A 15,081-nucleotide genomic window follows, 5' to 3' on the forward strand; every position below is an offset into this window, starting at 1 on the left:
ACCTCCCATGTTCAAGAGGTTCAGGCAATTCTCGTGCCTCAGCCTCCCAAATAGCTAGGATTCATTACAGGTGTGCACCACCGCACTTAGCTATTTTTTTTTTTGCATTTTTAGTAGAGACAGGGTTTCCCCATGTTGGCTAGGCTGGTTTCGAACTCCTGACTCCTGACCTCAAGTAATCTGCCCACCTTGGCAGCCACCACATCTGGCCCAGGCTACATTCTTATAAGAATAATAAGGTCTTGGGCAGGTGCGGTGGTTCACACCTGTAATCCCAGCACTTTGGGAGGTTGAGGAGGGTGGATCATGAGGTCAGGAGATCGAGACCATCCTGGCTAACACGGTGAAACCTGTTTCTACCAAAGATACAAAAAAATTAGCTGGGCATGGTGGATGTGCCTATAGTCCCAGCTACTTGGGAGGCTGAGGCAGGAGAACTGCTTAAACCTGGGAGGCAGAGGTTGCAGTGAGCCAAGATTGTGCCATTGCACTCCAACTTGGGCAACAGAGTGAGACTCCGTCTTAAAAAAAAAAAAAAAAGAATAGTAGGGTCTCTTCACACTTTTTATGTATCTTATACATAATGGATATATATATATATTTTGACAGCCTATTACTAGTTCTCCACCCAAATGGATGGCTGAGATAGAACGTGATGACATCGACATGTTGAAAGGTAAGTGATGCTGGTGGATCACTTTAACTGGTTATTTATGTTTTTCCATAAACTGCTTCTCCATTTTTTTTTTCTATTTCCTTACAAGTATTTTCGGCTTCAGATTTATCATTTAACCCTTCTTATTTGCAGTTTTTCATGTCTGCAATGCCTTTCTCTACTGTTTCCATGTGTAGAAATCCTGATAATTCAAGACTCAGTCATAGTGAGTTCCGCTGGGGCTGCTAAATTCTTCTAATGTGAACTTAAATTTGTATAACATAGTTAACAAATAGCTCTAACAAATTTTTTCATTTAATTATCATAAGGGTCCTGTGAGTCGGGTATGATGATACTCAAAGTTCATAAGTTAACCAAAATAGAATGAGTTAAAATTTGGCTGAGGGTAGTGGCTCATGCCTATAATCCCAGCACTTTGGGAGGCCTAGGGGGACAGATCTCCCGAGTTCAGGAGTTTGAGACCAGCCTGACCAACATAACGAAACCCCGTCTTTACTAAAAATACAAAAAACCAGGCATGGTGGCAGGCTCCTGTAATCCCACCTACTCTGGAGGCTGAGGCAGGAGAATTCACTTGAACCCGGGAGGTGGAGGTTGCAGTGAGCTGAGATCATTCCACTGAACTCCAGTCTGGGTGACAGAGCAAGACTCTGTCTCAAAAAAATAAAAATAAAAAGTTAATATTTAAACTCTGATTTTTTTTTTTGAGATGGAGTCTCTCTCTCCTGTTACCCAGGCTGGAGTGCAGTGGCCTGATCTCAGCTCACTGCATCCTCTGCCTCCCAGGTTCAATAGATTCTCTTGCTTCAGCCTCCTGAGTAGCTGGGACTAATAGGTGCCCACCAGCATGCCCAGCTAATTTTCGTATTTTTAGTAGAAACGGGGTTTCGCCATGTTGGCCAGGCTGGTCTCGAACTCCTCATCTCCGGTGATCTACCTGCCTCGGTCTCCCAAAGCGCTGGGATTACAGGCATGAGCCACCACGCCCAGCCTAAACTCTGATCTTTTAAGTGTAGTCTCTTTCCATTATAATACAAGAGGCTTATTTAAAATTTACTGCTATATATTGCTGTCAGTACGATTAAATGACAACCTCTTAGTGGGTTAAGACCTATTTTTAATTTTTTTTATCCCATCAATTTCTTTGATAAAGAATACTATAAGTAGTGAATATTGTTGCTTGATAAATGATTTGAAACTCAACCACAAAGTGGAAATTTAAATTAAAAAACATTAATTTTCCATGATTTTGCCCTACTTTATTTATTTTATCATCCTTCTGGTGATAAGATTCATGATGATTGTGAAGTAATAGACTGAAATTAAGGTAAAAACCTGGGATTCTTGAGATATTTAAACAGCTGAACATATCAAGAAAGTCTACTTATGCTAGGTATAGATAATGACTGTGGCATGATAAATGGGATTAAAAAAACACCTTTATTTGATTTTAGAAGTAATTCATTGTTCTTCATGAAATGCTTAAATGCAGATTCCGTCCTCCAGCCATGGAAAAATTAAGTCTCAAGGGCATCTCAGGTTCATTTTTCTAATGTTTCAAACTGACATTTATATAATATCTCATCAGTATTTCTTAAGGCAACTTTAAATATTTAGTGAGGCATCATAGCATTATGTTCTGTACAAACTGACCTGTGTCTTAAAAGGAATTGGGTGCTATTTAAATAAAAATTCAGGAAAGAAAAATTTTAAGTATTATCTTTTTTTTTTTTTGTAGGCGACTGGAGTTTTTTTATTACTCAGTCTTCCCGAGAATTTGGGGATCAGGATTTTTAAGGATAATTTGGTGGGTTGTGGGGACAGTGAGTTGGGAGTGCTGATTGGTTGGCCCAGAGATGAAATCATAGGGAGTCAAAGCTGTCCTCTTGCGCTGAATCAGTTCCTGGGTGGGGGCCACAAGATCAGATGAACCAGTTTATTGATCTGGGTGGTACCAGCTGATCCATCAAATTCCAGGCCCGCAAAATATCTTAAGCGCAGAAACACCCAATAGCGAAACTGCCATTGCAGAATTGTAACTGACATGGTGAAAGAGATCTGACCTAACCAACTCTATCTTGCTCCTAATCTCTAACAGTATGCTGTCTTTTTACGTAGTAAACGAAAAGATTTTTTTTTTTTTTGAGACAGAGTTTCACTCTTTTTGCCCATGCTGGAGTGCGGTGGCATGATCTTGGCTCACTGCAACCTCTGCCTCCTGGGTTCAAGTGATTCTCCTGCTCAGCCTCCCAAGTAGCTGGGATTACAGGCATGGACCACCACACCTGGCTAATTTTGTATTTTTAGTAGAGATGGGGGTTTCTCCATGTTGGTCTGGCTGGTCTTGAACTCCCGACCTCAGGTGTTCCCTTGGCCTACCAGAGTGCTGGGATTACTGGCCTGAGCCACCGCGCGCAGCTGTAAACTGAAAGATTTTAATAGGAATTTGGTTTGAAGGGAAAGTTTAGATTTTTATTTAGTCTTTGTTTTCTAAACTTAGGGAAATGGGGAATAGTAAGTGTTTCGTTGCTACTTTATTGTAAGTCAAAATAATGTGGACTTAAAATTGACAATGGAGACAATGTCCATTTTGCCAGATAAAATCTGTCTTCAAGGCTTTTTTAATGCTATATCAAAAGACAGGGTTTTACATTTTAAGGGTGTATTCCAAATGAATGTTACAAATAATGTTTCCTGAGTATGAAACACTTAATTTGTTATTTAATTTTTTTCTTTTTTTATTTGAGAAGGGGTCTTGCTCTGTCACCCAGACTGTAGTGGAGTGGTGCCATATGGCTCACTGCAGCCTTGACCTCCTGGGCTCAAGTGATCCTCCCACCCAGCCTCCTGTGTAACTGGGACTACAGGCATACACCACCACACCCAGCTTTTTTTTTGAGAGGAAGTCTTGCTCTGTCACCCAGTCTGTAATGAATGCAGCAGCGCAATCTCAGCTCACTGCAATCTCCACTTCCTGCGTCTAAGTGATTCCCCTGCCTCAGCCTCTGAGCGGCTGGGGTTTCAGGTGCCCGCCACTACACTCATCTAATTTTTGTATTTTAGTAGAGATGGGGTTTCGCCAGGTCTCTACTAAAATACAAAATAGTCTGGTCTTGAATTGATTTTGTGATCTGCCTGCCTCGGCCTCCCAAAGTGCTGGGATTACAGGCCTGAGCCACAGCACCTGGCCTTTTTTTTTTTTCTAAGACGGAGTCTCACTTTGTCTCCCAGGCTGGAGTGCAGTGGTGCAATCTCGGCTCACTGCAATCTCTGTCTCCAGGGTTCAGGTTATTCTCCTGCTTCAGCTTCCTGAGTACCTGGGACTACATGTACCTGCCACCATGCCCAGCTAATTTTTGTAGTTTTAGTAGAGACAGGGTTTCACCAGGTTGGCCAGGCTGGTCTCAAACTCCTAACCTCAGGTGATCCACCTGCCTTGGCCTCCCAAAGTGTTGGGATTACAGGCGTGAGCCACCATGCCTGGCTGAATTTTTGTATTATTTTTGTACAGGTGAGGTATATTGCCCAGGCTGGTCTTGAGCTCCTGGGCTCAAGTGATTGTCTTGCCTTAGCCTCCCAAGTAGCTAGGACTGCAGGCATGTCGTACTGTGCTCAGCTAATTTTGTTTTTATGCTAATTCTTTTCTTATTAAGTGAGTAAGCCTCTCTGAGGAATTTTGCAGTAGTAGAAAAATTCCCTGGGGTGTGTGTGTGTGTGTGTGTGTGTGTGTGTGTGTGTGTGTAGATTGGGGGAGGAGTTACAGATCCACTTTCTACTTATTCAATGGGAATTAAGCTTGAAAACTTCTGTAACAGGAATTCCCAACCCAAATGAGTTTCTACTAGAGAAGAGTAGAAAGAAATGATGTTGAAATAAATGATTCTGTTTCAGAACTGGGGAGTCTCACCACGGCTAATTTGATGGAGAAGGTACGAGGCCTACAGAACCTAGCCTATCAGCTGGGGCTGGATGAGTGTGAGTACCCCGATCACATTTGTTCAGGGTTATGTGCTGTGTATTCCACAGTGAGTTCCAGTTATAATTCAGAAAGTAAATTAGGGAAAAGAGAAGCATTCTGAAGGTAAGAAGTCGATGTAATTCATTGACTTTTTATGGTGGAGTGTAGTGGAATAATTACTGGATTTACTAGGTAACAAATGATTTTTCTTTATACAGTAAAAGTACATTGAAATCCTTTCAGGTTATTATCTCTTTTTCAAATAGACAGAGTCTTATGTTGCCTAGGCTGGTCTCTGACTCCTGGGCTAAAGTGATCCTCCTGTCTTAGCCTCTGAAGTAGCTGGGACTACAAAAGTGTACCACCGTGTCTGTGTAATTTTAAAATTTTTCTGTAGAGACAGAGTCTACTATATTGCCCAGGCTGGTCTTGAACTCCTGGGTTTAAGTGATCCTCCCATTTCAGCCTTCCTAAGTGCTGGAATTATAGGCGTGAACCACTGTGCCCAACCAACATTTTACTTTACAAATTTAAGGCTGGCTGCAGTGGCTCATGCCTGTAAATTCCAGCACTTTGGGAGGCTCTGGCAGGTGGATCACTTGAGGTCAGGAGTTCAAGACCAGCCTGGCCAACATAGTGAAACTCTGTATCTACTAAAAATACTAAAATTAGCTGGGTGTGATGTCACATGCCTGTAATCCCAGCTACTCAGGAGGCTGAGGCTGGAGAATCGCTTAAACCCGGGAGGTGGAGGTTGCAGTGAGTCAAGATTGTGCTACTGCACCCCAGCCTGGGCAATAGAGTGAGACTTGTCTCAAAAAAAAAAAAAAAATTAGTGTAAAATTTCTAATTTTCAACTAACAGTTGTCACTACCTTAGACATCTTTTTTTTTTTTTTTTTTGAGACAGAGTCTTGTTCTGTCGCCCAGGCTGGAGTGCGGTGGCGTGACCTTGACTCACCTGAAACCTCTGCCTCCTGAGTTTAAGCGATTCTCCTGCCTTGACCTCCTGAGTAGCTGGGACTTGGCATGTGTCACCACTCCCAGCTAATTTTTGGTATTTTTCGTGGAGATGGGGGTTTACGGTGTTAGCCAGGATGGTCTCAATCTCCTGACCTCGTGATCCACCCACCTTGGCCTCCCAAAGTGCTGTGATTACAGGCGTGAGCCACTGCGCCCGCGCCTGGCTGTTTTCTTAGACCTCTTTATCCTTTATTTCTGTTACTGCCTCAGCAGTTGGCTTTCTTTTACCAAGAAAGCATTTTTGAATTAATTACGGAATCAAGAAATAGAGAACAGCAAACTGCTTCGAGATATGGTTGTTAGCTGGTCTGCTAAGTTCACTCATTAATACCTAACTCTTCTCTATATACCGGTAATTTATTTCTTATGATTAAGGTTTATACCTTGGCAGAATTACTAGTTACCATTTATGTCATGGACCTTCTTGATTTATAATGAAAAGGCAAATCTGTGATTAGTAAATTCATGAATGTGAGACTTTCATAGTTGATTTTGTTCCTTGGTTTTGTTTCTAGCTTTGGGTAATAAATGCTGTAAGATCAAGGCTTTATCTCTTTGTGTCAGTGTTTTTCAATGAAGTAAATCTTATGCTTGTTATATCAAGAAGATGCTATATTACCAAATAGATTTGTCAGCAGTATTATCTATAGTTGTAGCTGAAATTATGGTCCCTCTAATTAAAGTTTCTTTTTTTCTGCTTTCCTACTGAAAAAGGTAATGAAGTATTTTTTCCTGCTTTTTATTATTTATACCAAAGTAGAGTGAACAGAATAATGACCCATGACCCAGCATCAATAATCAACATATAGCCAACCTTGTTTTACTCCTATAGCTACTTTAAAGCAAATTCCAGGCATTATATTACCCCATCATCGAGTAACTTTGTATGCATTTTCAGAAGACAAAGACCCTTTCTTTTTTTTGTTTTTTGTTTTGTTTTGAGATGGAGTCTCACTCTGTGGCCCAGGCTAGAGTTCAGTGGCACGATCTCGGCACACGGCAACCTCCATCTCCTGGATTCAAGCGATTTTCCTCCTTCAGCCTCTCAAGTAGCTGGGACTGTCGGCGTGCACCACCATGTCTGGCTGATTTTTGTATTTTTAGTAGAGGTGGGGTTTCACCATGGTGGCCAGGCTGGTCTCAAACTCCTTACCTCAAATAATATGTCCACTTTGGCCTCTCAAAGTGCTGGGATTACAAGCATGAGCCCTGTGCCTGGCCTGGTTTTTTTTTTTTTTTTCCTTCAGGAACACTGGCACAAAATGTAAGTTTTTTGTTGTTGTTGTTAAGAGACTGGGTTTTTCTATGTTGCCTAGGCTGGACTTGAGTTCCTGGGCTCAAGCGATCATAGCACCTCAGCTTCCTGAGTAGCTGGGACTACAGGCACATACCACTGTACCCAGCTACTGTTATTTTAAAAAAATATAACCATAGTTTCATTATTGTGCGTAAAAATTTTTTAACAAACTTGTTTAATATCATAAAATAGCCAATTAGGGTTTAGATTTCTCTAGTTGACTCATAAATGTCTTTATACAGTTCATTTGTTTGAGTTTGGGTCTAAATAAGGTTCATATACTTACTGTATTTAGTATGTCTCTGAAATCTTTTTTAGTCTGTCATAGTTCCACCTGCATTTTATTTCCCGTTGTCATTTGTTAAACCTACTCATTTGTTCTGTAGATTTTTCAAAATTCTGGGTTGTGTTGATTACAGCTTTGTGGTAGAGCTTAACATGTTTACCTATCCCTTTTTATTTCCTGATAGTTAGATCTAGAAACTTACACAGAGACTTTTTTTTTTTTTTTTTTTTTAATTTTGGCAAGAATATTTCACAGGTGGTATTGGGTATGTTATGTGTGCTGGTCTTTCTTTTTGTGATGTTAAGATTAATAGTTGATAGTTTCTAGATCTAACTATTAGGAAATAAAAAGGGATAGGTGAATATGTTAAGCTCTACCACAGGGGTGTAATAAACAAAACCCAGAATTTGAAAAATCTACAGAGCAAATGACTAGTTTTAACAAATGAGAGAGGGAAATAAAATGCAGGTAGAACTATGACAATCAGATTTATTCATTGTAATACTCTTCATCAGTCTTATACCTAGAGTAGCAGGCTTTGATCACAGTTTAGATTTACTATTTCGTTATAGGTTGCAAGGCAGTAATATTCTGTCATTTCTCTTTTTGGCTAGAATTTTTCTAAAAAGGACTTTATCTTATCAACTATTTGGTTACCTTGAAAACTGCTCCTACTGGCATGACGGGCTAAATGATTCTTTTTCTTTCTTTATTATTTTTCAGAATAATGAGTTTGTTCCCTAAGCATCAGTAAAGTTTATTTTAATGGCTTTCAACAGAATCAAAAACTTGGTGTGGCATTTGTTATTTTTTAAAAATCTACACAGTTAAAGCCATTATCACTGCTGTTTGTATTTCTAAAACCTTAAGGCTTTGGGGGTGGGGATTTGAAGTCATTTAATTCAGCCACCTTCAGCACTAAACCAGAACCATACAGGAGAAATGCTTGTTTCTGCCAAATGAGTCCCATGAGCATAGCTGAGATTTTTCAAAATTATCTTCTAGTTCAAAATTTGTTGTTATTTCAATTTCTGTAGCAGTGCTTTGCAACTGATTGCCATTCTCCTTGACCATCGTGAATTTAGCTGACATGAAATAGTTTTAAAATTTAGAATTAGAAACAATAACATTGATGTGTATTGAACTTCTTAGATACAGTCTCTCTTTGTTTTATTGTGTGTAGTGTATTTGCATAAAAACAAGATTTTTTTTGTCCTTACAGATTATTCATCTACTCTAGGGGTTGGCTTTTACTTGACACCCTAATCTGGTGTTTCAATATCTAACTCCTCTTTCCTGCGTTAATTGAGAGGATGACATGGATGAAAAATAAGCAGTAGGAACTGATGAATCCCCAAGGACCAGTGATCCTGTTTTTATGCAAATATCTGCACTGATAAAGATGATGGAAAGAGAAAAAATGCAAAAAATATTTGTCCTCAAAACATGATTGTTTGTCACTTCCCAAGAACATTGTTAAATGTTAATATAGAAATTATAAGAACCTTCAAGGGCTGATAGTAACTAGGTTGTGTCTTTAGGAAGATGAACGCTACCCTTTGAATTGGTACATGATTATGCCTCAGATAACTCTTTTGGTGTGGAAAGTTTGGAATGCAGTAACTCTTCTTATAGGCTTCTATAGCCTCTCAGATGATTGAGGCCCCTTGGCTTGATTGGGGCAGTTAATTTATATGAAATTACCTTGAAATATATAGAAATATATTTTAAAAAGTAAAATTTTGCCTTAGCATATAAAGAATTCCATTTCTATGATTTCCATCTGAGCTCAGAGTCCTCCCACTTTTACAGGAACTATGTTGCAGTCACCTTCTAGCTGGTCCCTCTGCCTCTCAACTACTCTATTCCAGTCTGTCTTGTTATTGCTGCCACATTATTTTTCTGTTTGTTTTTTTGAGATGATTTCTCACTCTTATCCAGGTTGGAGTGCCATGACATTATCATGGCTCACTGCAGCTCAAACTCCTGGACTCAAGGGATCCTCCCACCTCAGCCTCCCAAGTAGCTGGGACTACAGGTGCGATGCCACCATATCCAGCTGTTTTTTTTTTTTTTCTTTTATAATTTGTAGAGATGAGGTCTATGTCTCCCAGATTGGTCTTGAACTCCTGGGCTCAAGCAGTCTTCCCTCCTTGGCCTCCAAAAGTGCTAGAATTACAGGCATGAACCACCACTCCTACTCTGGCCAGATTTTTTTTTTTTTAAATTGAGGCAGTGCCTTGCTTTGTCTCCCAGGCTGGAGTGCAGTGGTGCAACCTCCGCTCACTACAACCTCTGCTCACTATAACCTCTGCCTCCCGGGTTCAAGTGATTCTCCTGCCTCAGCCCCTCGAGTAGCTGGGACTGCAGGCGCGTGCCACCACGCCCGGCTAATTTTTTGTATTTTTAGTAGAGAGGAGGTTTCACCATGTTAGCCAGGATGGTCTTGATCTCCTGACCTCGGCCCCTTTTAAAAATATTTTTAGTAGAGGCAGGGTTTCGCTATATTGGCCAGGGTGGTCTCAAACTCCTGTCCTCAAGTGATTCACCTGCCTGGACTCCCAAAGTGCTGGGATTACGGGTGTGAGTCACTGTGCCCGGCCACAGCCTTATTTTTTGAAGTACATTTGCTTCTCTTTGTCTTTTGCTCATAAATCATTGGTACCACTTCATTACCTATAGGATAAAATTTAGGCTCCATAGTATGACATTCAAAATCCTTTGCACTCCGGCCCTTGCCAGATTACTCTAGCCTTCTTACCCTTTCCAAAACACATGCACTATCTCTATCTAAAGCTTCTGGAAATTGTTTGTTTTCTGGGTAGTTGGTATTTTAGTGATGAGAAGTAATATTTGAAGATCTTATAATGTCTGGAGTGTCTTTTCTTATGACAGTGGGTGGTTAACAACACAGAGTAAATACAGTGTGAAATTTGTTGATGATGGCTTGGTTTATCTTCTGCTTGAATCCTACTCCATCACTATTATTAGCTGGGTATGATCCTGATTTAGACCTGTAAGTTTCAATACTGCATTGCTTTCTTTATTCCTAAGAACCATTGTCATGAATCCTATTGAATACTAGTTGTCAGCAGTCTCACTCTTTCTGAAATACTTCCCCATCTTCTTAGTTCTACTCACGCTATTTCTTTTTCTCAGTAAGGTGTCCTTCTATCAGCTTTTTCTTTTCATCCTTGATTTAGAAAGTGAGTGCTCTCTCCGGCCTCTCAAATTGCCCTTAGAGCAGTTTGTTTGTTTGATTTGTGGGGTGCTTTTATTGTTCTTTTTAGAGATTTTTGGTACATGTCTCAGTCCTTGGATTGATTGTAACTTTTTTTTTTTTGAGACAGAGTCTCTCTCTGTCGCCAGGTGCCAGGCTGGAGTGCAGTGGCGTGATCTCCGCTCATGGCAACCTCCACCTCCCGGATTCAAGCAATTCTCCTGCCTCAGCCTCCCAAGTAGCTGGGACTACAGGCATGTGCCACCACGCCCAGCTAATTTTTGTATTTTTTTTAGTAGAGATGGGGTTTTACCATGTTGGTCAGGATGGCCTCAATCTCTTGACCTCATGATCCGCCCTCCTCGGCCTCCCAAAGTGCTGAGATTACAGGCGTGAGCCACCGCGCCCGGCCTGATTGTAACTTTTTAAGATAAGAATTATATTTTTGCCTTTTTAACCATAGCTCATAGATTTTCTCCCCATCTCTGAAGGCCACAAACTAGTTAGTAGTCATGCAAATGACCTGCTTACAAACTTTGAAATATTTTTAAATAAAATGTGAAAATTGGGAAAACAGGGCATCATGTCATTTGCTTGGAGCTCTGATGCATTTGGGTTTTTTCTCTCTTTTTTTTTTGTAACGGCTTTATCGAGATGTAATTCACATAGTCTATAATTCACCCATTTATAGTATGCAATTCGATGGTGTTTGTGTTTGCAGTCACCACCACGACCAATTTTAAAACATTTTTCATCACCTGCAAAACCTTGTACCTGTTAACAGTCGCTCCCCATTACTTCCCAGACTCCCCAGACCTAGGCTGTTATTTACTGACTTCATGTTTCTATGAATTTGCCTAGTCTGGACATTTTATATAAATGAAATCATATAATACATGGTTTCTTGTGACTGGATTCTTTCTTTTAAGATAATGTTTTCAGTGTTCAATTATGTTATAACATGTATCAGTGCTTTATTTCTTTTTATGGCTGAATAATATTCCATTTTATAGATACTCCATATTGTATTTATCTACCTGGTGATGGGGGCATTTGAGTTGTTTTCACTACTTGGCTACTATAAATAATGCTGCCGTGAACCTCCAGGTTCAACTGAAACAGAAATTTCTGTGTAAACATGTTTTCATTTTCTTAGGTTTATAACTAGAGGTGGAATTTCTGGGTCATGTGGTAACTCTATGTCTGATCTTTTGAGGAACTGTCAGACTATTTTCCAAACAGGCTGAACCATTTTACATTCCCACAAGCAGTGTGTAAGGATTCCAGTTTTCTCACACCCTTGCCAATATTTGTTATTTATTTATTTTTTTAAAATTATTATCATGTCCATCATAGAGGGTGTGATGTAGTGTTTCGTTGTGGTTTGAATTTGCCTTTGTCTAGTAATAATGGTATTGAGCATCTTTTCATGTGCTTATTGACCAGTTGTGTATCTTCTTTGGAGAACTATCAATTCAGATCCTTTGCTTATTTGTAAATTGGATTGTTTGTGTTTTTATTATTGAATTGTAAGAGTTCATTATATATTCTAGAAACAGGTCACTTACCAGATATATGATTTGCAAAAGTTTTCTCCCATTCTTTGGGTTCCCTTTTTACTTTCTTAATGGTGTCCTTTGAATCACAAAGCTTTAAATTTTGATGAAATCCCATTTATCTATTTTGTTGTTGCTTGTGTTTTAGTGTCCTGCCTGAGAAACCATTGCCTAATCCAGGGTCTCAAAAATTTATACTTGTGTTTTCTTTTAAGAGTTTTATAGTTTTATCTCTTAGATTTAGATCTTTGATTCATTTTAAGTTAATTTTTATACATGGTGTGAGATAGGGATCTAAATTCATTCTTTTTTCTTTCTTTATTTTTTTTTCAGGTATGTCTTAGTAGCATGAAACTGGATAAATTCATTCTTTTGCATGTGGATAACCAGTTTTCTTAGCATCATTTGTTGAAAAGACTATCCTTTTTCTATTGAATTGTCTTGATATCCTTGTCAAAAATCAGTTGGCAGCTGGGCATGGTAGCTCACACCTGTAATCCCAGCACTTTGGGAGGCCAAGGTGGGAGAATTGCTGGAGCCCAGGAGTTTGAGACCAGCCTGGGCAACAAAGTGAGACTCCATCTCTACCAAAAAAAAATAAAAATTAGCCAGATGTGGTGTTGCGCACCCATAGTCTCACCTACTCGGGAGGCTGAGCCTGGGAGGTCGAGGCTTCAGTGAACCATGATCACACCACTGCACTCCAGCCTGGGCTACAGAGCGAGACCCTGCCTCAAAACAAAAACAATTATTTGGCTGTAAATGTGAAGGTTTATTTCTAGACTCTCAATTATATTCCACTGATTTATATCTCTATCCTTTTGCTAGTAATTTACTTTCTTGCTTACTGTAGCTTTGTAGTAAGTTTGGAAATTGGGATGTGTGACCTTCGAACATCAACAATATTTTGCAGTATTCAAAGTATAAATATTATACTTCATTTATTAAATTTATTCCTAAGTACTTTATTCTTTTTGATGCTATTATAAATGGAATTGTTTTCTTAATTTCATTTTCAGTTTGCTCATTGCTACTATTGAGAAATAGAATTAACTTTTATATATTGATCTTGTATCCTGCAACTTTATGAACTTGTTTCTTAGTAATAATAATGTTTTAGTAGATTATTTATAATTTTCTATATACAGAATTGTCATTTGCGAATACAGATAGCTTTTCTTCTTTATTTCCATTCTGATTGCCTTTAAATTAATTCTTTTGCCTAATTGGCCTGCTAGAAATTCCAGTACAGTGTTGAATAGATGTGGCAGGAGTGGACATCCTTGACTTCTCCTGATCTTTGGGAGAAAGGGTTAAATAAAGTGTTAACTGTGGGTTTTTTGTAGATGTACTTTAATGTAAATAGGGTGACACCAAATATATTACCCTCTAAAAAGCTTTGAGGAATTTAGCCTACTTTGATATAAGTAGTTGCTTCTGCTGATTAATCATATAATTCTACATGTTCATGTAGCAGTTTATTGGGATTGTTATTTGGCTGAATTTAATCACTGTTGTTTTTTAAAAGCAATATTTCATTGTAAAAAGTTTGAGAAGGACGCCAAGAGGGGTTGATTGCTTGAAGCCAAGAGTTTGGAACCAGCCTGGGCAACAAAAGCACGACCCCATCTCTGAAAAAAAAGATTAAGGCTGGTGTGGTGGCTCAAGCTTGTAATCCTAGCACTTTGGGAGGCTGAGGCAGGTGGATCACCTGAGGTTAGGAGTTTGGGACTAGCCTGGCCAATATGGTGAAACCTTGTCTCTACAAAATACAAAAATTAGCCGGACATATGGCTGTAGTCCCAGCTACTCAGGAGGCTGAGGCAGGAGAATCGCTTGAACCCAGGAGGCAGAGGTTGCAGTGAGCTGCACTGCACTCCAACCTGGGCGACAGATCGAGACACCTCTCAAAAAAAAAAAAGAGAGAAAAGAAAAACATTAAGATGTCCCCATTAAAAATTTAATACTTTATCCCATTAATCTACATTGCTGAAGTTGTCTATACAACTTTACTATTTGGTACTTTATTTGATGGTGATAACTGAGAAAAACTTCTGCTTTCAAAAAGCAGAAGTTTCCACAGCACTAGCCTGTGGTATACTAGACTTCTCTACCCTCTGGGCATGTAATTTTGAAAAAAGTGACCATTTACATTTAGAAGTTGTTTCTCATCTAGATAAAATTCTAAACAGTTAGCTCTTTTGATTTGTAATTTTAATATATAAATGAGGGAAGGGAGAGTATAACTGTGATTCTTACACCGTTTTAGTTTTTTTTTTGTTTTTTTTTTGGAGACAGGGTGTCTGTTGCCCAGGCTAGAGTGCAGCGATGCAGTCATAGCTTACTGCAGCCTTGACCTCCCAGGTACTAGCAATTCTACCATCTCAGCCTCTGAAGGAGCTGGAACCACAGGAGAGTGCCACCATGCCTGACTGATTTATTTTTTATTTTGTAGAGATGAGGTCTCCCTATGTTGCCTAGGCTGGCCTCATCCACCTGGGCTCAAGCAGTCCTCCTGCCTTGGCCTCCCAAAGCACTGGGATTATAGGTGTGAGCCACCATGCCCTGCCCCTGGGTATTTTGTGTGTGTGTGTGTGTGGGCTGACATCAGAATTATTTGTCTGGCTTCTATTATTAGGCCTGTTAAATTCTACCTCTCATAGAGTTAAATTAATAGCCCTTGACTGAGGAGAAAAATTATCTAGACTTTAACCTCTAGATGGCAGCATGAGTCTTTCTGTACTACTAACAAAGACTACCCACATCTCTTGAACTGGATTTTTGATCTACATCAAAACTTCTTGTGATTTTTACAAGACTACTTGCCTAACTTTGTTGATCCCTTGATGATTTTTATTTTTAGCTTTTTGTTTTTATTTTTATCTCTTTGTCTTTTTTTTTTTTTGGAGACAGAGGGGCTTCACTCTGTTGCCCAGGCTGGAGTACAGTGTAGCAACCTTGGCTTACTGTAACCTCCGTCTCCAGTTCAAGCGATTCTCCCACTTAGTGGAAAAAAGTTCCAAAGATGTGGTTAATTCAATAGCTTTTATATCTGCATACAAGACC

General features: G+C 39.4%; 1 protein-coding gene across 6 annotated transcripts in view; it reads left to right on the plus strand.

The window, feature by feature from the left end:
- LIN52 (lin-52 DREAM MuvB core complex component) overlaps positions 1 to 15,081 on the plus strand; it is a 129,894-nt gene that overhangs the window by 13,631 nt on the left and 101,182 nt on the right. For 3 of the 6 annotated variants that reach the window (XM_012438238.2, XM_012438240.3, XM_012438241.2), the window contains exons 4-5: positions 610 to 676; positions 4,568 to 4,651. In XM_012438238.2, coding sequence (XP_012293661.1) covers positions 610 to 676; positions 4,568 to 4,651 — 151 coding nt within the window. Of the gene's footprint in view, positions 1 to 609; positions 677 to 4,567; positions 4,652 to 5,543; positions 5,611 to 10,589; positions 10,656 to 15,081 lie in introns of those variants that run through there. The other 3 variants (XM_021675025.2, XM_064375036.1, XM_012438242.3) reach the window with 3 other exon arrangements.

This window comes from Aotus nancymaae, unplaced genomic scaffold (genome assembly GCF_030222135.1).
Source record: "Aotus nancymaae isolate 86718 unplaced genomic scaffold, 86718_ANA_hifiasm-v0.15.2.pri h1tg000011l, whole genome shotgun sequence".
NCBI classification, from domain to species: domain Eukaryota; kingdom Metazoa; phylum Chordata; class Mammalia; order Primates; family Aotidae; genus Aotus; species Aotus nancymaae.